At 42.8% G+C, this 23,065-nt stretch overlaps 1 protein-coding gene across 1 annotated transcript in view; it reads left to right on the top strand.

Moving 5' to 3' along the window:
* Nucleotides 1–525: 525 nt before the first annotated feature.
* Nucleotides 526–23,065, top strand: part of BCL11A (BCL11 transcription factor A) — a 395,854-nt gene continuing 373,314 nt past the window's right edge. The window contains exons 1-2 of the mRNA XM_085887578.1: nucleotides 526–874; nucleotides 3,468–3,584. Of these exons, the coding sequence (XP_085743704.1) occupies nucleotides 3,542–3,584 (43 nt within the window). The 5' untranslated portion in view covers nucleotides 526–874; nucleotides 3,468–3,541. The remainder of the gene's footprint in view (nucleotides 875–3,467; nucleotides 3,585–23,065) is intronic.

The following is a 23,065-nucleotide window of genomic DNA, read 5'->3' as shown; positions in this document are numbered from 1 at the left end:
TTTGGTCAGAGATGTGATTGAAGACAATTCTTGATGGATGCAATAAAGGCGAATTCAGAGAATGGAGAGAAGAAACGCTGTAACAGTTGGAGTTTTTAGGCAAGGTATGAAGGAGGTCGAATTGAGAGCAGTCTGTTTCAATAGTAGAAGAGTTGTGCATTATGATACAGTAAAGAGTACCACACGTGTGAAAGAGGAAGATGAAGCATTATTATAGATCGTTTTATTGTTATTATTATTATTATTATTATTATTATTATTATTATTATTATTGTTTGAGAGAGTTTTCATCAGATTAGGTAATGGAAGTGTTGTAGAAAAAATCGTGAGGTGAAATTGGATCGGTAAACGCAGGGGGTGTAAATGGATCACGTGGTTCCGGGAGAAGCACTTGGCTATGGGAGGTGTATCGTCAAAAGTGAAATTATTTGTTTTAAATAAGGATTGTGTAACATTCGGAAAAGGGAAGGTTGAAGTAAAATCGTGGAAGTGTGTGGTGAGTTTGGGACTGTAAACGTCGAGTGAAGCTGCTGGGTCGATGAAAAATATCAGGAAGAGTCAAGAGACACGTGGTTACAGGAGGTGTATGGATAGATCGAAAGGATACAAGGAAGATTATTGATTTTTGCAGAATAGGTAAGATTCGGGAATGGAAGGTTGTAGGAAGAAATTGTGAAGGTAATGGCGAGAGAGGGTCAGCACAGTATAATAAAGATGGTGTGCCGGGAAGAAGAAGAAGAAGAAGAAGAAGAAGAAGTAGAAGTAGAAGTAGAAGAAGAAGAAGAAGAAGAAGAAGAAGAAGAAGAAGAAGAAGAATTGTAAGATGAATAGGAGAAGAAGAAGGATCGGGACTCATGGGTGTGCAGGGAGAAAGGTAATTTTTTTTTGTTTTTCTGTTTGTTTGTTTTGGGTTTTTTTGTTTTGGATTTAAGACAAGAAACAGAGTGTTTAGATTGGGAGGGATAGGGGACATTGGGAAAATAGGAATCGATTGTAATCGGGAGAGAATACAGGTAAACACGATCGTACACCGAGAGGGGAAGGATGGGTAGGCCTCAAGGAACCCGGTAAGACAAGGTCGACGAAAACTCCCAAAATAGCACGATTTTTGAAACAAAACCGAACTGGGAACACACAGGAACATGTAGGTGAAAAAATAAGCAGTAAAAACGGGACAGATAACGACCGGGATCTTAACTTTGAGAAAGTCGGCAGTAAGCCCCGAGAGAGACCTGCCGACGCCCCAAACCCAGAACCCGAAGTCCAATCGTGGATTGTGTACCGTTTTGGCTGTATTTCAGGAACATACATACATAGATACAAGACGAGAGTTTTAGTCATATATATATATATATATATATATATGTCTCTCTGTCTCTCTGTCTCTCTCTCTGTCTGTCTCTCTCTGTCTCTCTCTGTCTCTCTCTGTCTCTCTCTCACACACCTCGGTCTCCCTAACGAACGAGGTGAGACAATTGGAGATCGACCCCTCAGATGCCGAGTGGAGGTGTTCTGCCTCCAAAGATTAACTCCTAAGATGCCGCATGTGCAGTGACTCAGTGGTGCAATGCGTTAAGGATTAATTAATTTGATTGTACAACACGTTTGGTGCACAGTTTCGGTTTTTAAGATAACTTGGTTATGTTGGAGGGCAAGTCTGTAGCTCAAAATCCACAGCCAGAATGCTTTCTAGCAAAACAAGTTTAACAAGTGGTGCCAGGCACAACAAATCCTGCCCATTTAAGGCATAAAGTTATTTTGGGGATCAAATTGAAATTTGATACATCCTTAACCTGAATGTTGATTATAAGGAATATTTTAGTCTTAGTTTGAAGTCAATTAAACCATTTTTGATGAAGTTATGAGCGAAAAACTATTTTGACCTTTTCATGACCTGACCTTGACCTTTGACCTCATGGGGACCCAAAAGTTAATGGGGTCATCCGAGGTTCATTACCAACCTGTGGATACAATTTGACAGTATGAGCCAGCCGTTTTCCCATAAATTTGTATTTTCGTAACCATGTTTTAGTTTTAATGGGAGCCTGGTGTTGGCGCAGTGGTTTGGGCAGCGGCTTGGGATCCAAAAGGTCCTGAGTTCAAGCCCCGTTGGGCCACTGAATTAATAAACCAGGGGGTTGACTCAGCCTGTCATCCTTCCGAGGTCGGCGAAATGAGTACCAGTATACTGGGCCGGTGTATACCCTGGTTAAATAGGTGTACCATATCCCTGTGTCGTAAGAGGCGACCAGGGTTGCGTCAGGAAGGGCATCCGGCGTAAAACATGTGCCAAATCTCTATGCGGATCAGACGGATGATCCGCTGTGGCGACCCCTAACGGGAGCAGCCGAAAGAAGAAGAGGAGAGAGTTTTAGTTTTAATGGAAAATTTGTAATTTTGACCGATGACCATGACCCCCAAAACTTCGGACCCTACCGATCTTCACAAATATGCATTTTCACTATAGAAATGGGTAGGATTATAAGTGACAAATAGAATAAGGTTCACTGTTATCTTAGTTTGAAGTAAATCGGATCATTTTTGACGAAGTTATGAGCAAAAAACGATTTTGATCTTTTCGTGACCTTGACCTTGACCTTTGATCCAATTGGACCCAAAAGTTAATGGGGTCGTCCAACGTTCATTGCCCACCTGTTGATTAAATTTGCTCGTGTTTGCTAAAGCCGTTTTGCCGTAAAGTTGCTTACAGACAGACAAACAAACTGGACGATTACAATATCCCGCTCCCTCCCTCCGGGGAGGGGGGGGGCGGGATAATAAATAACAACCAGAAAAGACGTGCACGTCACATGGGCGTGGTGAAAAACACATGGGGGCACGATGAATTGCTGAGGGGCGTGGTTATTATGCTCGGGGCGTGGTTGCATGGATTAGTGACCATGGTAACACCGGAAGCTTCAGGGACAAAAATGGAACAAACTTGCGAGAATAATGGACATGTGCACAAATGTACTGCGAATGTGAGGGGTTCGGCGCTGATGTGAGTTACGGTGAGAGTGTGATTTAATTTGGATGAGTGACGGATGGAAGCATGAACGTGGACTTGGAAAAGGGGCTTGATTGTAAGGATGAGTAACGGGTGGTTGTATGTGCGTCATGAGGTTCGTGTACTTTCTGCGCTCGAGAAATCATCACATGTCATAGATACGTCATCTGTCCATGCGACCTCATCCACACAGCCATGTTGATCATTCCATGTGAGCAGCACCACACGGTTGCAAACAGCGCCGAGTGCCGTGAGTGTGACATGCGAATTAGAATGCGCGAGATTCGAACCAGGTGCCTTCTTTGTCAGGATCTGGAGTCGCCATGATGGTTTTGTGTGAACAGCGCTATATATAAACCTCACCGAGTGCCATATAACCGCACAGAGCACCTTGAGTTTTGTATGTGATTTTAAAATGATTTTAAAGTGCAAGATTCGAACCAGGTGCCTTCTTTGACAGGTTCTCGAGCCGCTGTGGAAGCACTGAGGTACCCCCAAATGGCTGAGCCAGTAGAGTGATAACCCCACTCACCGATGGTGCTGGTCTTGACTCGCTCTGACGTCACGTTGAGGCACGGTGAGCCAGCAAACTATGCGGAAGTGTCAATTTTTACGCCATTTTTTTCCCCTGCATTCCCAGCAGCCTGATCCATTAATTCACAACTTTCTGTCGAACCGTGGTTTGTAAAGGTCGTGAAAACAATTATGTTGTACACGGGACTGGGCTTGACAATAAATGAACGGTGTGGCTCATCGTTCCTTCTAGCAGTGTGCCTGGCTTCTCAGAACACAAAAACTCCATGTGGCTCTCTCTTCGATTTTATGGTAAGAAGAAGAAGAAGCCGATCCTTCGGTAAAAGGGGCGGGCTGATGCTGAAGGGTGATTCGCAATCGCTGCCGTGACGTGCTTTGAGCTTGACGACCAGCATGGGGAAGATGCAGTAAATCAATGAATAGAAAAGAAAGGGGAAAAACCAAATCAGTACAATGTGATTAATGGAGTTGGAGATGGACTCCGCCTATTTTAGTCGAAATAAACATGCACAGACTTGTTCAGGGATGCAGGACAGAGGAAAGAGTTGGACAAAAATGGACGTGGTTGTGGAGGGGAGCTTTCCCTGAGGTGCCTGTGAGGTGCCCATGGGCTCGCAAAAGGGAGCCCGGTGACTCGTGCCGCATATGGAATGCTGAGAAACGCTCAAACTAAGCCAAGTATGGGACTCAGCTTGGCACCGACCTTGTCCTCATCTCTCTTCGCACTCTGACTGTCTCCAACTTGTCTCTCGTGTTGAGCCCCTTCTTAACCGACTCATCACCTGTGAGACACTGACAAACGGTCTTGACACCGACACTGTTGCCTTCCCCTTTAATGACTCTCTGCGGCTCACTGCAGACTTGTCTCTGACATCGACTCTTCCTGACTCGACATCAGCGCCAATTCTGCAGCTGGCTTGTATATCCACTGCCACACGTGCCAACTACAAGGCTTTTCCCCTCACTCCGCAAGGGTCGCACATGCGCTGGGTTTACAAAACTAGGGTTCCAAAACACTTAAGCTAACATTCATTAAGAGATAACTAATCAACATTTAATGCTTTGTTAACACCTAAGCCATTTTCATAACATATATATATATATATATATATATATATATATATATATATATATATATATATATATATATATATATATATATGCATACATATATGCATACATATATTGTAACCAGACATTGTACTCTGCTGTAATGTCAATTGTGCATTATTTCATTAATCCCAACTTGTTTTGCCTTCCAAGCCTTCTTCTGAGCTCTCTGATTGGGGGGGGGTGTTCTACTTAACCAGAGGATTGGGCTTTCTGGAGCACATGGCTTAGCCTTCCAAATACCCTTTGGGCTCTTTAAACCCCCTGTTCTGGTGACAATAGCATTCAAACATTAAAAAATATCATTCTCTCATGGAATTTCTGTCCAGAGAAAATATCAAAATTTCAAAAAGATTTAATTCTCATAAAATTCATTCATTAATGGTTGACATAATTCAGCAGTAATGAAACAAAATCTCGGATAATTATCGTGTTAAACTTGGATGCGATTTTCTCTCAAGGATGAAGTGATAACAATATATAAGAGTTTAATTAAAATGCTCTTTTATTAATTCCATTCAAGAAATCCTTCTCATTCAAATAGATCCAGGAACAGTCGTCCTGCAGGCTCGCAAACTACCAAATCTACTTTTTGTTTTATTTGACTCTTAACGTTTGTGGTATCTCATATCACTAATAAAATTATTTCTTTATCATCTTAGCCATCTTGTGTGCACCTCTTAAGGAAATTTGATGAATTTTCTTATCACCGTGGTGTTATACAAAGGCAGCAAATCCCGTTGGTGAATGTCCGGTATGTGCAATGATTGGAGGTCACTCAATTGTTTCCGTATCATTACCTCCGCCACCGAAGGTGAAGGAGGTTATGTTTTCACCCCTTTCTGTTTGTCTGTTTGTTTGTCTGTGTTCAGGATATCTCAAAAAGTTGTGGACGGATCCGGATGAAATTTTGTGGACAGGTTCAGTTTGTGACAAGGACGAACTGCTTTCGATTTTGGTGAAGATGATCCGGATCCGGATCCGACGACTATAATTTTTGAAGTGACTCTTTACCATTATCGGGCCAAAAATGATATATAGCACGATATCTCAAAAAGTGGTGGACGTGATCGGATGAAACTTGGTGGACATGTTGGGTGTGTGACCACGACAAATTGATTCAACTTTGGTGAAGATCCGAATCCGGATCTGGATTCGAGAATTATTTAATTTTCAAAGTGATTCTTTACTATTGAGAGAAAGGGCCGAAAATGATATAGTACTGTATAGCATGATATCTGAAAAGTGTATTGGGCCCGATATGTTCTCGTGGATCAGGCATTACGTGGCGGAGGTATGCGCTCCACCGAGTGCCCTTCTAATTTTCAATAATTCATGGTGAAAATCTTGTAAGGAGGTCTACGCAGTAAGCAAAGCAAATAGATTCACTTATACAGCATCCAGTAACCATGATCTCAACACAATTTATACTTTGAAAGGAAAGGAAGGTCACGTGCCCATTCATGCTTTGTCTTCCATGGTCACGTGATGTTGACTAGCATGAACTCAGTAAGAATATATGGGAATGAGTGAAGGTCAGGAGCTCGGAAATGTTGACTTTTTTTTTTTGAGAGAGAAAAATTATGATTTGTCGATGTAACCGATAATTTTTTGTTTGTTTGTTTTTGTTATTCAACACATTGATTTGTACAATAAACCGGTGTAAGTGAATTCGATATTACATTTGTTTAAGATCAGGGATCATCCATTTGAAACGTTCGGACCGGGAGTCATTTTTTTTTAACTCGGAGGTGGGGGATGGAATGATTCTTGCCAAAAGCGATTGAGATGATGACAAAGGCGAATGACGGGAGAGAGAAAGAAGGTTGAGGTAGAGTGGGTGGAGAGAAACGAAAAGGGGGAAAAAAGTTTGGATATTAGAGAGGAATTTAAAGGGAGGGAGGGAGACATGGATGGAATGTATGAGGGGAGCGCTGGGGGTCAAATATCCCGCCATATTTCCGTACGCTTTAAATATATTACAATAATGCAATATTGTAATTTCTATTGATATATCCTCCAAGAAAATCAATAAAGAAAATAATTTGCATTGCTCGGCCATTTGTCGATTCGCTGAGGAACATTGAGAATCCTGCTGCTGGAGACAGATGGTGAGAAAAGGACCAAGATCACGATGAAAGGATGATGCTTTTATGTTGCCGCAGCTCATCATCATCTCGAATATTACACTTTGGAAAGTGAAAGAAGATGCAGTTCTGGGTGATCCGTAGATGACCATACTCTGCATTTGAAAGCACTGGCAGGATAAATGCAAGATAAGAATGGTAATTGCTTGTCACTGGATATCACCAAAGCAACGCTGTCATCCCGAAGCATCAGCCACGTGCTGCAGAAGCAGAAATGGCGCATACAGAACACACCAGCTCATCCCTAAGCGCGTCCTGCACCGCAACATCAAATGTGGCTTTCCTTCAGGAATATTTTGAGGGTTTTTTTTATTATTAATTGGCTGACCTCATCCAGCAAATGGAGGAACAATGTGGCCAGACAAGACTACATGGCCAAAAAGCCCCAAGCGGCGCAACCCCCTGCTCCTTCTGCCACGAGTCAGCATCCGGTGGCCTTTGCAGTCTAGACGGGAAAAGCAGGCAGACTGACCTTCCAATCTCTCCCCCATTACCTTCCAATGCCTGGGCATCTCCTTACCTTGCCTTGTAACCTGACCTATGTCCAAGCCCTAGCATTAGTGGAGAAAGTAAAAAAAACCGAGGGAGGAAGAAGGGGTGATGGAGGGAGGGGGGCTCAAAGGACTTGCCACAGAACCTGGAAGCATTTGAGACGCGCTATTTCCGCTCCATGTAACCCAGACATGCAGGCCATACCCCAATAACTCCCTACTCCCTCACCCAATACACCCTTTTATTCTCACTGCACCTATTAGTAATCCTCCTCCACTTACACCATCGACATTATGCAGATGTATGAAGGCTCTTTTGAAAAAAATGAAGAAAACATTCTATGAGATGTCCTCGTATGAAAGTACCTTGTATATAAGATGCCAGCATTTCTGAGAATATTCTCTCATGGAAGCTGGACAGTTGAAAACAGACCAAGTGCATGTGGGCACGGCTGGAACGAATCTTCGGCTAACGAAACATTGGCATGATGATCAGAGGTGAGCTGGTAACTGCAGATGATTGTACATGTTCGCACTAGGCATGCAGCAAAAACTCACAGCTTTTACACGTTAGGCACGAACACACGGTAATGAAAGAACTTTTCAAGAGTATCATTGAAAACAAATCTCTTTTTATCAATGTCGCTGTAGGAATTGTAACTGGATTGTGTGAAAGTGGTTAGAAAAAAACGAAACAAAAACAATCTCAGAAGGAAAAGGACCTTGAAATGAAGGAGAAATATTTCCTGGGTTTGTTTATGCAAAATACAAGGGAGTTTAAGAAGTTTGATGAGTGACACTCGCAATAGTTCAAAAGAATGAAACATTTTATGTTTGGTTTTCATTATATGTCTATATCAACATTATATTATAATAATAATAATAATAACTAGAACAGCCACTTGTAATTAAGAGCAGTGATACTGGATCATGAACGATGCCCATTCCTATGAATCATACGATGATACCATCCCACGCCGACTGTTCCAATGACGATGCTACCCTATTACATTATTTTCATCAAACTATATTTCTCATGGATAGTTTATCCCAAGAACTGTCACTTATAACTGCGAGCAGTGATATCTACGTGGGTGCTTACAAAACTGCGAGCCACAGCGAATAAAGTTTGGTAAGTATGACATCATAGTTCATGCGGTTTGGCAGCCATACTGGATTGGGGGTGAACAATTAAAAATGTTTTTCTCAGAAAACACTTCACAGATTGATGTGAAACTTCAAATATATAATCCACTACCCATGTGGGAAAGGGTTTGATGACAATAATGTCATAGGTCACATGGTTTGGCAGCTATATTGGATTTAATGAAAACCTTTAAAAAGAAAAATCTTCTCTGGAACCGCTTAATCGATCGATGCGAAACCTCGTATGTATAATTGACCAGGCATGGGGAATATAGTTTTGAAAATGTAAACATAATCGGTCACGTGGTCTGGCAGCCCTGTTGGATTCAAGATAAAACCACTAAAAAAATCTCTGAAAGAGTGCATACTTTCGCCAAGTTGAATACTTTACCTTTTGTAACACTAATTGGCCAGATCTGGATCTGGACCGAAATCGAATCACCTTATTCCTGTTACCTACCTAACTCATCCACCAAGTTTCATTGAATCCTTCCATATCTTTTTGAGATATTCTGCTCACAGACAGAATGATAAACAGGGGTGAAAATATAACCGCTGTCCCCCTTTGGTGGCAGAGGTTATGAAATTGCAAAACAACATTATTGAGGGGAGGGGAACACGTCAAAAGCAGGATAGAGGGATGAAATAGGGGAACTGAAGGAAGGCAAAAATGGACCAAGAATTAAAAAAATACCTGAAGAGGAGGGTGAGGTCAGGTCAGGTATGGGAGCATGCGCCAGAGCAGCCCGTCGCTGCGTCCACTTTCCGCCGGTACTCCAGGGGCCTCCGTCTGGCAATCCCCCAGGCAGATGCCAGGCCCATCCCCATCTCCTTGAGATGCCGATCAACCTGCTGCAACCACGAGGCACGTGGTCGGCCCATTGGCCTCCTCCACTCACGAGACTCCCTCGCTGAGAGAAACTGGTGAGCAGGATCAGCGTCAGGAAAACGAGCCACATGTACATACAGCCGCAGCTGATGCTCACGAACTATGCAGGTAACAAATCTCATTTGAGTCTCTCTCAGCAACCGCTCGTTGGACACAAAGTCCGACCAGCGATAGCCAAGGATTCTCCGAAGACACCTGGTACCAAAGGAATTAAGTCTCCGTCTCAGATCCTTGGTCAGAGTCCAAGTCTCACATCCATAGAGCAAGACTGGAAGCACCAAGGACCTGAAGACTCGCACTTTAGTCCTCCGCCCAGGTACCGGCAGCGCCACACCCCGTGATCCAGTGAATCCATGACTCCCCAGTCCCGACCCAGACGTCTATTGACCTCTGACTCACAGCCGGCAGAGACAGGAATATCACTGCCAAGGTAAGTGAATTCACCTGCGGTGGGTGAGGGAGTGGGGGGGCGGGGGGAGCCCGATAACCTGAAAGCCCGGAAATGGGGTGGGCTTAGGGAAGGTTCGTGAGGGTAGAAAATATCTTGGTTATGGATGGGGGATGACCTGAGTTGGTGAAGAACAGCTCTCTTGAAGCACAGCAGGGAAGAATGAGATTGAATAGAATGAGGACGTTGCTTCCACAGGTGAGAGAAAAGAGGACTGAATTAGTGGAGGCAAGCAGTGATCTTCTCCATCCTTATCTATCAGTTGTTGCTGTACATGCTATTGTGAGTTTCCTATTAGTCGTCTCACATGCTATCGGACAGCTTACTCGCGTGATCGCAAATAAACAAACAAAAAAGGATGTGGATAGGAAGAGCCAAAATGAAAAATGTCGCGGATGAAGCCCACTTGGTGGTCGAAACGTAGGACCATGAGCTTTCATTTCTGAGCAATATACTAGTTGGTGATATATTAATTTTTGGACACCTGTGTGTCCTTCTCTATTCCACTGTTTGTCCAACTCCCTCATATCCTCATTCCTTTCATGGCCCTGTCCTAATGTGTTTTGAAAAGCTGCTCATTGACACCCCCAGGTGCCACTCTTTTCTTCTTCACGTTCTGTCATTGTTTTTTGTTTGTTTGTTTGTTTGTTTTCAACGATATATCAGTGTACGTTTTATTCCCTGATAGTGTCAGTTTGCATGTTTTTGTTTTCATGATAAATAAAAAAAAACTAATATGCAAATAATTTTCACTTGCCAGGTGTAGTAAACGCCGTGTTATTACCTCCACCACCGAAGGTGAAGGAGGTTCTGTTTTCACCCACTCTTTTTTGTTTTTGTTTATCTGTATGCAGGATGTCTCAAAAAGTCGTGGACAGATCTCGATGAAATTTTGTATGCACGTTGGGTGTGTGACAAGGACAAAGTGATTATATTTTGGTGAAGATCCAGATCCGGATCCCGGCTACTAGAATTTTGAAAGTGATTCTTCACCATTGAGAGATGGGGACAAAAACGATATAGAGCATGATATCTCAAAAAGTTGTGGACGGATTCGGATGAAACTTGGTGGACACGTTGGGTGTGGTGTGTTTCAAGGAAGAATTGATTCAATTTTGGTGAAGATCTGAATCCGGATCCTGATCTGATAATTTCTTAAGTGATTCTTCACCGTTGAGAGATAGTGCTACACTAATATATAGCATGGCATCTCAAAAAATTGTGGACGGATTCATATGAACCTCAGTGTACAGCTTTTGCGTGTGACCACGACGAAATGGTTCAATTTTGGTGAAGATCCGGATCCGGATCTGGATACGAGAATTATTTAATTTTTAAAGTGATTCTTCATTGAGAGATAGGGCAAAAAACGATATCTTGCATGATATTTCAAAAACGTATTGGGCCCAATATGTTCTCGTGGATCAGGTATGAGGTGGCGGAGGTTTGCTCTCTCCCGCGTGCCATTCGAGTTTACACACTGTTATTGTTTTGGTAAATCCCGTCTCGTTTTTTTAAATGAAAGAGGCTGATTTTTATCTTTGTTTTGTACTATCCTATATAATGTAGTACAGCTTGGATGCAGCCTGGGCTCACATACCCATATGGCTTTGGTGATGAGCGGAACATCACGTATTTACACTTCATTCGACGATACAAAAGGGTAAATGATGCGGAAACTCAAAGAGTAGGCTTAAGTGGGTACGGAGGTCACCTTGTTCGGGTCATTTTATACCGCGGTTTTTCACTCGAGTAAATCCATTCTCGAATACAACAAGGTGTGGAAAGCATTCAAACGGTCTATTCCGGCACCGATTTGTACGCTTATGGCTGAAGGCTAAGAACATGACCCGGGCTTTGACCCTTTGTTCGAGCAACGGGCCTTTTCGGGAAACCAAACAGGCCCAAGAAGATCCGGCAGTATTTTGGATTTTTCAATCAGACACTCGTGAAGCTGTCGCAAGGAATGTCTGCACAGACCACGGAGGCTGTTTGTGTATATTAATTAAATGATTTGAGTGAGTTGGCTTGTAGTGTACTCCTATTGAACCCCTATCTCCTGATGCAAGCTAAATCCCGGGTTCAAATCCAATTTCTTCCGTAATCATTTTTGATCCCGTAATCATTTGTCTACGAACGTTCTTATGATTAATATTAAACTTTATTGATATCTACTGATGTCATTTTCCAGCATGTGATATATATGTACAAGCTCCTCCCCGAGCCTCAGGTCAATGTATATATTGTTTCAGGTAAAACATTAGTCGGTCTTGGATGGTCCTGGACAAATACATTGATGGCCATTTCTCCCATAATGAACTTTCTGCCTGGTATACAAAGTGGAAATTAAATATATATATATTAATTTAAAACCACTTTGACCTTCTTCTTGTATTTCATGTATTTATTCGAGTATTTTTGTTTTTGTTCTGTATGCTGTCATCTCAGCCATGTTCTGTCATTCCTCTAGTTTTTGGAAAATAGCCTTCGAACATATTTTAGATTGGCACCTGTTATGTAATAAATATATCTCATGAAACACATCGCTTTTATTATTATTTTGTCAATGTCATCTCATGAGCCTCAGCAGCTAAGACGGGTATTTGAGTCGGACCGAATGTAAACGAGCCTCCTTGTTTTATTGTTTATTTCTTGTTTATTTGTCAAAACTGTGGCTCTCCAGCTGAACTCGCAAGCAGGTTTGGAGACTTATCCTGCACGGTGAAGCAACCTCCATGGCCTTTCTTATCCAACTGTGGGGGTGGTGGAGAGTTTGGGAGTGACGCACTGTACACTTCAATAGATACATGTCACCGAGGCTAAGCTTTGCTATTTGTTATATCATCATTGGATTTTATTTTGTTATGAGCAGTGCTTATAAAGCACAGTCAAATAAGAGCACAAAAAGACATTCAAATGCTGTTGAGAAGGTTGGTCAGCAAGTTTGTGACATATATGGGGAGAGGGGTCTGTGCCAAATGCCATATATGGGATAGTTGAGTTTAAAGGTGATATTGACGTAAAGACGATGTATATAAAAATGTCAGCTTGTAAGTCGTCGTCATCAAATAGCATGCTTGAAGACAAGGCTGAAGCGGTCTCCCTGTTGGGAATACACTGGGTGGTTTGCCATTGGACTGGTTGGTGGAGGGAGTTGGAATTTGGCCGACATCCTCCTCACAATGACCACCTTTGGTCGAAAGGTGCCGAGGGATCTTTGACATGTAGTCTTAGGTGTTCACTTTCAGATGGGTTAGCTGGCTTATCGTCCTCCCGCGCCACCCTCTCTTGCCTCCCCCCCTCACCCGAAAAGAAGGCATTCTCCATGATTAAGCTCCCTACTTATGAAGGAGCACCAGGTGGACATTTCACAGACAACAGAGATTAAGGATGAGCATGCAACTTCGAAGATAATCTGTCAGGACCATCTTTCCTTTAATTAATCGTCATGTATTTCTCATGGGGTTGAAATGTAGATGTTTCCTTTCAAAGTATTTTGTGATATATATGTATGTATGTTTCGAAACTAACTATTTTGGAGAATTTTCATTTGCAGGATCCTGTTGTTGAAGCCCTTTCCTCCAGTTTATGACGAAACAATGAAAGAAACATCTCATTTGTTGTCAAGATTATCTCCTTTTTTCAACAGAACTTAGTAAAGAGTGAGATTACCTCAAGGTTATTTGGTGACCAATCTCTGCAGAGTGCTCAAATCATCATCAACTGTGTAACGTTTTGTGACTGTTTCCTGAAAATGCTCCGTTTCGAGCTCGCAATAATGCTGTGATGCAGGCTCCAGCTGCAGCCGTGGCACCCTAAAAGGTTTCCCGGGAAAACACATGAACAGACGTGTCTTTGCATGCCCCTGGCCCTCCTCTCTGAAGTCAGAGCCAAGTCTCGTAGCCACGCGGCCTGTACCTAATTAAGCTTGTTGGTCCTGTACGCGAGGACCTTGTTCCAGTTGCCCGCTAATTTAGAGAAAAGGTCTGACATGCAGCCTCAATGCCGTCTGGACATGAACAAAGCCTTCTCAAAAGGAAGTCGCAGCGGATCTGGAGTTTGTGGAGCCTCGAAACATGACCCCAGCTTATTACGGCGTAATCTCTTGCCTCTTGGAATAGAAGCCGGCATCAAAAACAGCAAGAAACCCACTGTGGTTTCTCGGGTGTGGAGGGCCCATGTGTGCCTCGTCTGAGCCATGGTTGAGCGAGATGTAGGAGTCGAGAGGGAGTGCGGAGAGGGCATCACGGGGTAACACCTGGAAAAGATGTGTACTGTGATGTTAAATGACTGGCTTAGAGACATAACTTTCTGTCTTCCTCAATAACATGCCCGAACAAAACTAGCAATGGTCCTTTAACTGTGCATGAAGAGAGAATGTCATTGTCGAGCAGTAGAGATCAGCATGTGGCACAAAAGGATACAGGTAAATGCTTGGCAGTATTTTTCCCTTAGATAATGTTCTATCTTTGAGGCTGATGTATAATAGATACATAACAAACTGACCATGGTGTCATTTTACCCTCATCCTTGTAGCTGAAAAAGAGGAATAATATATATATATATATATATATATATATATATATATATATATATATATATATATATATATATATATATATATATATATATATATATATATATATATATATATATAGTCTAAGAGATATCCAGGTGGCCTGATCCATAATTCCAAGGCCTTCGCAAATAGTTTTGACCATGAATTGCCAAGAAAAAATTACTCAGTGTGACACTTTTGCTCCTGGTTTTTAACTTTCTTGCATGATAGCATGGATTGCTTAGTGTTTAAAAGCAGCAGGAACTTTAACTATCAAATTCCTCATTCAGCAAGGGGTTTGAATTACTCTGCTCTAAGCTTCCTTTCCATGGATTGTGCCGATCCTGCCAGCCCGCTCTTAAAACGTTTGTGATTGCATTCACGGTGGGTGACGTGCCCTGCCTTGTGGAGAAGAATAGAACATTTGGCACTTTCTCCACTCATTCTTGGCTTCCTGATAATGCAGTCTTTTTTTTTTGTCCTTCTTGAAATTCATAGTCAGCGGACAATCGGTCATTCAATGATGAGATGGCGGAGGAGGGACAGAGAGAGAGGCAGATGGATGGATGGATGGGAAGAATTCTTTCAACTTATATGACCACTTTGACACAACACTTGAAAGACAAAAATTCAAACAACCGCTCATACAACAAGACATATTGTACGTCCCAAGCAGACGATGAGACATAAATCACCCATTCTTCAAGCAAACTTACATTTCTAACAATATTCAATAAACACAATTATGAAAACAATTAATTTTCCTTTGTAATTGACCGACTAAGAGATTAAATGACCTTTCCGATCATCGGCGCTTGGAACGTTTGAAGGGAAAAGAAAGGAAGATTGTTGCAAAGAATGAACAGAATTCTTGAAAAACAAACAAAAGGAATGGAAAAACAATGGGATTGTTTTTACTGTCAATACAAAAGTCCATTTCCTCTTCAAATACTTTTCTTCATGTAGTTATCCTTAATATTAGACTCCAACTTACTGAACCATGCAAAAGACAATTCTTGACCTCTCAGAGTTTGAAAAGAAAGATATCTGCAGAGACCTCGGTAACAATGAATATGCGTGCCAAAAAGAGCTCTATCGGGTCGAAATGCGATGAATCGCAGTTCTAGATATTCAGCCAAAATAGTTAAAGAAACATTTGGGATTTTCAGAATGATCGGTGGGATATAAATAATTGGGGTTTTTTTCCCCCCTTGTGGACTTTATGAAGAGTGAACACTTCACACAAATGCCACAAACATCATGGGACAGAGGGTGAGTGTTGGGGTACTCTGTGATGCAGTAGATCGGGATTTGTATCACCGAACAGAGAAGTGAAATGTTTCATCCTTCGATTGGGGTAGAATGAAAGGCTAATTGGTGGTCACGCTGAGCATGTTCATGACTAATTGCCAAACAAAGTTCATTTTTCATCAATTTGTACACATTAAAACTTTTCAATTGCAGTTGCATTCTCAAAGGCCACCATATATTTTGTAGAAATGAAGAACTTTTGTTTTTTTCAATTTGGAGACCATCAAGATATTATGTAGGCCAATGCAAAATTAGTACAATTTTTGACACCTTCCTCTTCCTGGCCCATCGCGCACACGCACACACGCGCACACACACACACACACACACACACACACACACACACACACACACACACACACACACACACACACACACACACACACACACACACACACACACACACACACACACACACACACACTTATTTACTTGCAGTTCTGCGAAGCTCGCACTCTCCCAAGGCAATGGCATCCAACGTATAGCAATCCCGAGACAGTTATCTCGTTAGTTTTCGTTCAGTTAGCCCTTCCATATGTCTCGTGGGTAAATGGGACAAGATGTGTTGTGGAGGGCTTTTTGTTAGGTCTTCAATCCCCTATTTCTTTCTTTCACTTATTGTATTTACTTTTCACACACAAACCCCTCCATTCGTGAATGCACACCAGATCAGTGACACTACCGAAGGAGCCGCAGGAGTAACGAATATCACCGCAGACTCGTTTGCAGAAGCGCGCCATTTCCCTCTTCAAACAGCATGTCGTTAACCAACTGACACCTCACATCAGACCCTCACCACACTCACCATGATGCTACATTTCCTCCTAAAAAATCCCCACAACAACCTATGCCCAACCCCTTCACCACCAATTCCTCAACCACAACCAACCACTTCAACCTCATCACCACCACAATCTCCTCATCCACTTAATATAATCCTTCAACAACTTTTCCGCAGATGCCACAGTGCTTCTTACACCTCACTATAACCACGGCAACTGCCATCAGCTCTCTCGATGCTCACAACAGTTATTGGTGATGCCAGGGAATGGACATAGTGGGTGCCTGCGAGCCAGAACACTTTGGTGTGTAGCTTTAAGTACGAATGTGTGCTGGGATTCATTCAGCGACGACTGGGTAACTCTGGCACTACACTAACTAACAGTGTTCAGGTGGAGTCCAGCACATGTTCGTGGCCGGAGAGCATTCCCGAACACCTGCGCCCAATAGAAATTACAGAGCTCCGTTGTGTGACTGAGCTTGAGAGCAACTGAGGCCATTTTCAGCTCCTGAGTCTAGTGGGGCTACCTCTCAGGCTGGCATTTACACACCGATATGGATGTGTGGAAATGCCTACAGGTCTCTTGATCCGAATTCTGGCTCCTCTTTCACCCCAGGCTCTATAAAAAGAGAGTGAATCAGGGTCTTTCACTTTTTTTGTCTTTTGGGTCCAGAGTCTTTTCTGAGCTGAGCGTCATGTAGTTATCACCCGCAAATAGGGGGGTCCGACAGTCTGACACACATATATATATATATATATATATATATATATATATATATATATATATATATATATATATATATATATATATGTTGTTACGGATTTCAGAATCTGGTCTGATGAATGCATCCACACATCCAGGTCCTCAGACAGTTATTTCCTTAAATGCATGTCCAGATTAGCCCCATCCACATGTCTAATGGGATTTTAAATGTGATGCGTTGAGAAGGGTAAAGAATAGATCTCCTCTCTTATAGGAAGCTTTTTTCTTTACGACAGACACATTTATGCACATATTTCTTTCGCGAGCGCTGATGCCCGCCTTTTTTTTCTTCAGCAACATTTACACACATTTATTTCACGAACACCGAGGCCCGCCCTTTTTCGAGTGCACGGGTTGTCATGGTAACGGTGCGCAAGTGGGGCGGGGTGAGCTTGGGGGGATGCTGCGTCCGCTGAGATAGGCCACATATATAAAAATAATTGGAGATCTGTTCTAAAAAAAAGAAAGCGAGCGAGGAAGTGGGCAAGCGAGCCAAAAAGGAAGTGCGAGTGAGGAAGCGAGAAGCGAGCCAGAAAGAAAGCGTGGAAGCAGGCAAGTGAGCCAGAGAGGGAGTGTGCAAGCGGAGAAGTATGCGAGCGCATAAGCAGAGAAGCGGGCAAGCAAGACAGAGAGGAAGCACATGAGCGAGAAGTGGGCAAGCGAGCATGTGGTGCACGTGTGGGTGTGAGCAGCGCCGACAACGGGTGAGGCACGGGTCAGTCACCAACGGACCGTGTGGGTCACTGGACGTCACCAGTTTTGTGAAGTGTGAGGAGCTGCCCGTGTCGCAGCACTAGGGTGCTGTTCCCCACTGTTGTCTCAGTTCTCTGTTGTCTCTGTTCCCCACTGTTTTGTCCTTCCCAGTCTCACCCCTCTTGTCTCATGCCCCCCTTGCTGTGCGTTGTGCGTTAGCTCTCATACGATCCTCGACAATGTATACAAAAAAGTGCTATCAGAGAGTGTGCTAGTACTCTCTATGTTGGGATGGTGCGGAAAAAAGCTGTCATTCCCACCTGCTACATACCAAACTAAAGTTAGAGTATCTTCTTTAAAAAGTTGCTTATTCTACATATGAGAACCCACTTGGTCTCTTCAGCTGATTGTCTCGCTTCAGCAATGGCAAACCCCCCCCCCCCCCGCAAAAAAAACCGAGATCAGTCAAAACCGGCAAATCTTCTTGTTCATAATAATAATAATCATATTCAGACGGCCAATTTCTGAGCTGCCTCTCTCAATGACAATGACTGGTACCATCAGACAGAGTTTTTCCTAGTGCAGCATCCTTTCCTGTCGTAAATTTAATAGCTTTAAAGGTTTCCATGGAAAGTACGCAAAACTGCATTCCTTTGTAAAGGAATAGGAATGGAACAGAGAGGTGGGCAGGACGACGACAGTCAATCAGCCTGATGAGGATGGGGCCGTGAGACACATTTGCCCTCAGACCAATATGTGGGTGTGCTTATTGGTCGAATATTATCTGGAAGTCGGTGACTGAAAGTGCAGCGCATACTATTTTGAATGTTTGATTGTCCATAAAGTATTATAGAACCATGACAATGTGAGCACGTCTATAAAGTTTGCACTTTAACATTCGTAAATCAGCAGTAGAACATCTGTGCATATATTTCTCAAAAAAAGTAAAGAAACAAGTAATAAAACATCTTTTATCATGCAAAAGAATATCGGGATGTTACTCCAAAAAGTATGTCAACAAGGTAGGGATGATATGGATTTTGGAAAAGACAGTTATATCGAGCACGCACGCACGCACGCACGCGCACACACAGTGTCTTTTCCAGGGACAACCATTAGTCTAAGAATGATGTAGTGATGGTTTCACATGATCATTTCTTATGACCATCCCTACCTTGTTTACATACTTTTTGGAGTCACGTCCCTATATCCTTTTGCATTAAAAAAAAAAATCTTTTTATTACTTGTTGACATTGCATGTAGTACATGCTTGGGGCCTCAGTGGTGTGCGTTTCTGTCTACGCTGTCGCTGATGACTCGACAAGTGATGAAACCGGTCCGGCGGCTGAGTGGAGCGTGTAGCATTGGGATTCTCATGTACATGCTACTTGTGAATGTGTGCAGCTGCAGAGGAACCCAGGTGGGGTTGAAACAGAAGAGAGCTTTGTGTAGCTTTTCTTGGCTGCTTTATGCAGCTTCCTTTGGCTGGACGAGCATGGGTGTTCCTTTTTTTTTAAATCCTAGCCACCTGGGGAAATTGATTCGGTGAGGGCTGATTGGTTGTAACCTCCAATTGTGGGTTAGATACTGGGTCTTGATGTGCATTTTTTTGTGATTAATGATCAGGATAAATTCCTGCATGGGGCTTGTGTGAAAAAAATTCTGACTCTGCAGGACTCAAACCCAAGGACCTCATCACTAATGCAGCGACATCCCACTAAGCTATTGAGTCTTCAGGATAACCTCAGAATTTTCTCACATTAACACTGCAAGCTTTATAATGGCCGACGTCTTGCGTGCCTGCTCGGCAGACTCTGAGTGTGTGTGTGTGTGTGTGTGTGTGTGTGTGTGTGTGTGTGTGTGTGTGTGTGTGTGTGTGTGTGTGTGTGTGTGTGTGTGTGTGTGTGTGTGTGTGTGTGTGTGTGTGTGTGTGTGTGTCTTCACTATAATTCATGGACTGGGATCACCCATGTTTGTTTATTTGTTTGTTTGTTGCGCTGCTCCTTCTACAGTTCTGAGCTGATTACATCCATACTTGCTACATGTGATCAGCATGACCCCAATTAGTGTTGAGGGGTGTTTTTATCTTTGCTGGTGGGCTTTGGGGGGGGGGGGGTGGTGAAGACGGAAATGCAAATTCTCCATGTAAATGTGTCGCACCACTTCCACATGGGGAAGGGTATTACAATTATTCCTGTCCCCACGTTTTCCAGTGCAGTGAGGTGTTTCGAATTATAGGCAGGAGCTTTGTTTTTGCTTCATTCATGCCCAAATAAAGGGATGCATCAGAAGAACATGTTGCAGCTTGGAACAAGATCACCCATGTGACAGATACTCTGCTAGTTAGAGATATATCTCATCTATAAATTTAATAAACAGGAATAAATTCCTGCGTCGGGCTAGTGTGAAAAAAAAAATGTACTCAACCCGGGACTCAAACCCACTGACCTCATCGCGAGCACGGCGACAGCCTACTGAGCCAAAACATACAGTACATATGCACACATATGAAGAAACTTGTTTGGTGGAACTCTAACCAGAATTAAGAGAATCCCTTTGGGAAGCATAAATTGTTTTATTCACACGAATGTTGAATTGCTTGCAAAATGACCTTGGTGAAGTTTCTGTCACCTGCCATCTTGAAAGATTTGGGTTCCTGCATTTGTAAATTTGTTGTTTGTAAATTATCGTTTTGGAATGTTTTGCCACCTGATGGTGCTTTTGGTTCTCACCCCCACCCCTTGAATTTTAATTTAAATTCACTAATTTCCTCCTTCATCAACCAATAACCAATATTTTTCATTGATCACATTATAATCACCTACTCACCTCGTTTCTCAGTTGTGTCTTTCGCAATGTCTGTTGAAGCCAACTCTTAAACAAATTAGTAATTTCAGTTGCTCTCACAATTTGCAAGCATTCCTTTGTGATGCCATCGATAATATGCTCAGAGGATACGTGACTGGGATCGAGCACTGAGTGTGTCCAATATAAAAAAGCAATTGATAAACTCCTTTGTCTGCTATGACGTCATAGTATTCCCATGACATCCCTGCATTGCAAAATAACGAATTATCCTCAATCACACAAATTAAGTATCCTCCAGCCTTTTCAACACCAACAGAAGCATCAAAGAGATGGCATGTGGTGTCCATCGTGGCTCAGCCCCATCTATTCCAAATATGACAAAGCAATATTTACCAGACCGTAGAGTATTCGTTGATTCATCGTTCCGAAGACTCTGAATAACATTGCATGTAAACCTTCATGCCTTTTGCGCTGCACAAGGGATTGGTTTGAAGTTACTTGCTTTCCCAAGGTTGTATTTCAGAGGAAATCTGTTGCTGATTATCTTTTTTGTGATTCGAAAGGCATTTGGCTTACAATTCACGTGATCCAATAGATACCTCCTATTGGATGATGTGAGTTACGTGATCCTCTTGCAGGATGACAGCGGCACTTGGGGATTGTGGTGGCAATAGTGGTTCGATGTATATATAAAAAATTAATTTGTTAAATGTTGTCCATAATGTCCAAGACTATTGTCTGCATGTTGTATAATGTGAGGCATATGTTCATTTTGCAGAAACGTTATCTTGTAAAATAGCAATCGTGTGTGTGTGTGTGTGTGTGTGTGTGTGTGTGTGTGTGTGTGTGTGTGTGTGTGTGTGTGTGTGTGTGTGTGTGTGTGTGTGTGTGTGTGTGTGTGTGTGTGTGTGTGTGTGTGTGTGTGTGTGTCAGGCATTTCCTGGGTTGGTCACAACAATGGTGTAGCCATTGTGTTTGGTGTAATACCATATCCTGAGAGGTTGCTGGTCCTTTGGTGCACTGATAGCTCATTGAGGGCCACCACAAGACAGCGACGGGCACAAGTCCCACGGCAGGTTAGGACAGGAACAATTGGAACTTGGCCAAGTGCTAGAACAGTGGTGCCCAACCTTTTGATCCCACGGCCGCATTCACTACTCCCAAGGATGTTGGGAGCCAGAAAAAAATCGAAGAAAAAATTGAGAAATTGATTAAACGTTTGGGGGTTTATTGGAGTATTGTTTTTTTAATTAATAAATTTTATATGCATTCGATCGATCGATTGTTCATGCACTAATTCTGAACAAATTTCCGTTCAGGGTGCAATTAATTTTAAATACTGCCGCAAGATGCCGGAAGGTAAAATCAAATTGATTTGATTCCTCCCGGCGGTAAGCGGCAGTGGCATTCTGTAAAGCTTTTCAAGTCACGGCACCGGCCGGCAGGGGCCGGCAGTGGCATTGTGTAAACCCCTTTAAAATTGCTGCATGGAAATGTGTTTTGATTGGAAAGTCCTCACGGGCCACAGTATAGGGCTCCGCGGTCCGCATGCGGCCCCCGGGCCGCAGGTTGGGGACCAATGCGCGAGAACATAATGGCCTACTCTTAGCAATAGACACCGTGGGATTTTTATTGTGCACTAGAGAGCAATGCTTGCAGACGGGTCCCCAGCTTAACAACCATCCGAAGGACAGGACACCATTTAATACAACATGCTTCTTGTGAAGCACCAAATCAACAATTTATTGCCAGGTCGAGAATCAAACCCAAAATAAGAAGCTCAAAAGGCAAGTGTGCTTCCTCTCTGTTTTCCTGTCGTACTCACAAAACATTGTTGAGTAGCCTTTACATGAAAACGTGTTCGGTGGTCAGACTCGTCGTGTTGTCTTGCATGTATGTGCTCGTGTAGGTTTGCTTCCCATGACTGTTCAGAAGGTGATTATGAAAATGTAGTTCTTGTGGTCTTTTCGCAGATGTGCCTGAACATCAATGCTCCCCAGATTCCTACCTGCTCAATCTTTCCTCTTTATACCCCTTCCAGCACCTCAACCTCCTCTTTTCATATTCTCAATCGCACACGTCCTCACCTCCCATACTTCATTAGTATATTCAGATTTGGTGAATATGTCAGGCCACTGTCACAGTTGAAGACTCGTTATTGGTTCAACCATCAGGCCTGAGTCCTTGTTCATGCAACATATTAAGACTCAAGATATTTATTATCGGTTTTATAAAACATAAAACTATGACATTCACTGGCAATTCAATAACCCCAAATCTTAGGAATGATGACACTAAGGGTTTCCGGGCTCCATCCATCCATTGGGACCATACTCTGTGCAGAGCGTTGGTGCTGCCTAAGCAGTCTCCTTGACAATT

Source organism: Eptatretus burgeri, chromosome 7 (assembly GCF_056783735.1).
Source record: "Eptatretus burgeri isolate ZD-2024b chromosome 7, Ebu_testis_v1, whole genome shotgun sequence".
In the NCBI taxonomy this organism is placed as follows: domain Eukaryota; kingdom Metazoa; phylum Chordata; class Myxini; order Myxiniformes; family Myxinidae; genus Eptatretus; species Eptatretus burgeri.
The sequence above is the reverse complement of the archived record's forward strand: the minus strand, read 5'-3'. Positions and strand labels throughout refer to the sequence as shown.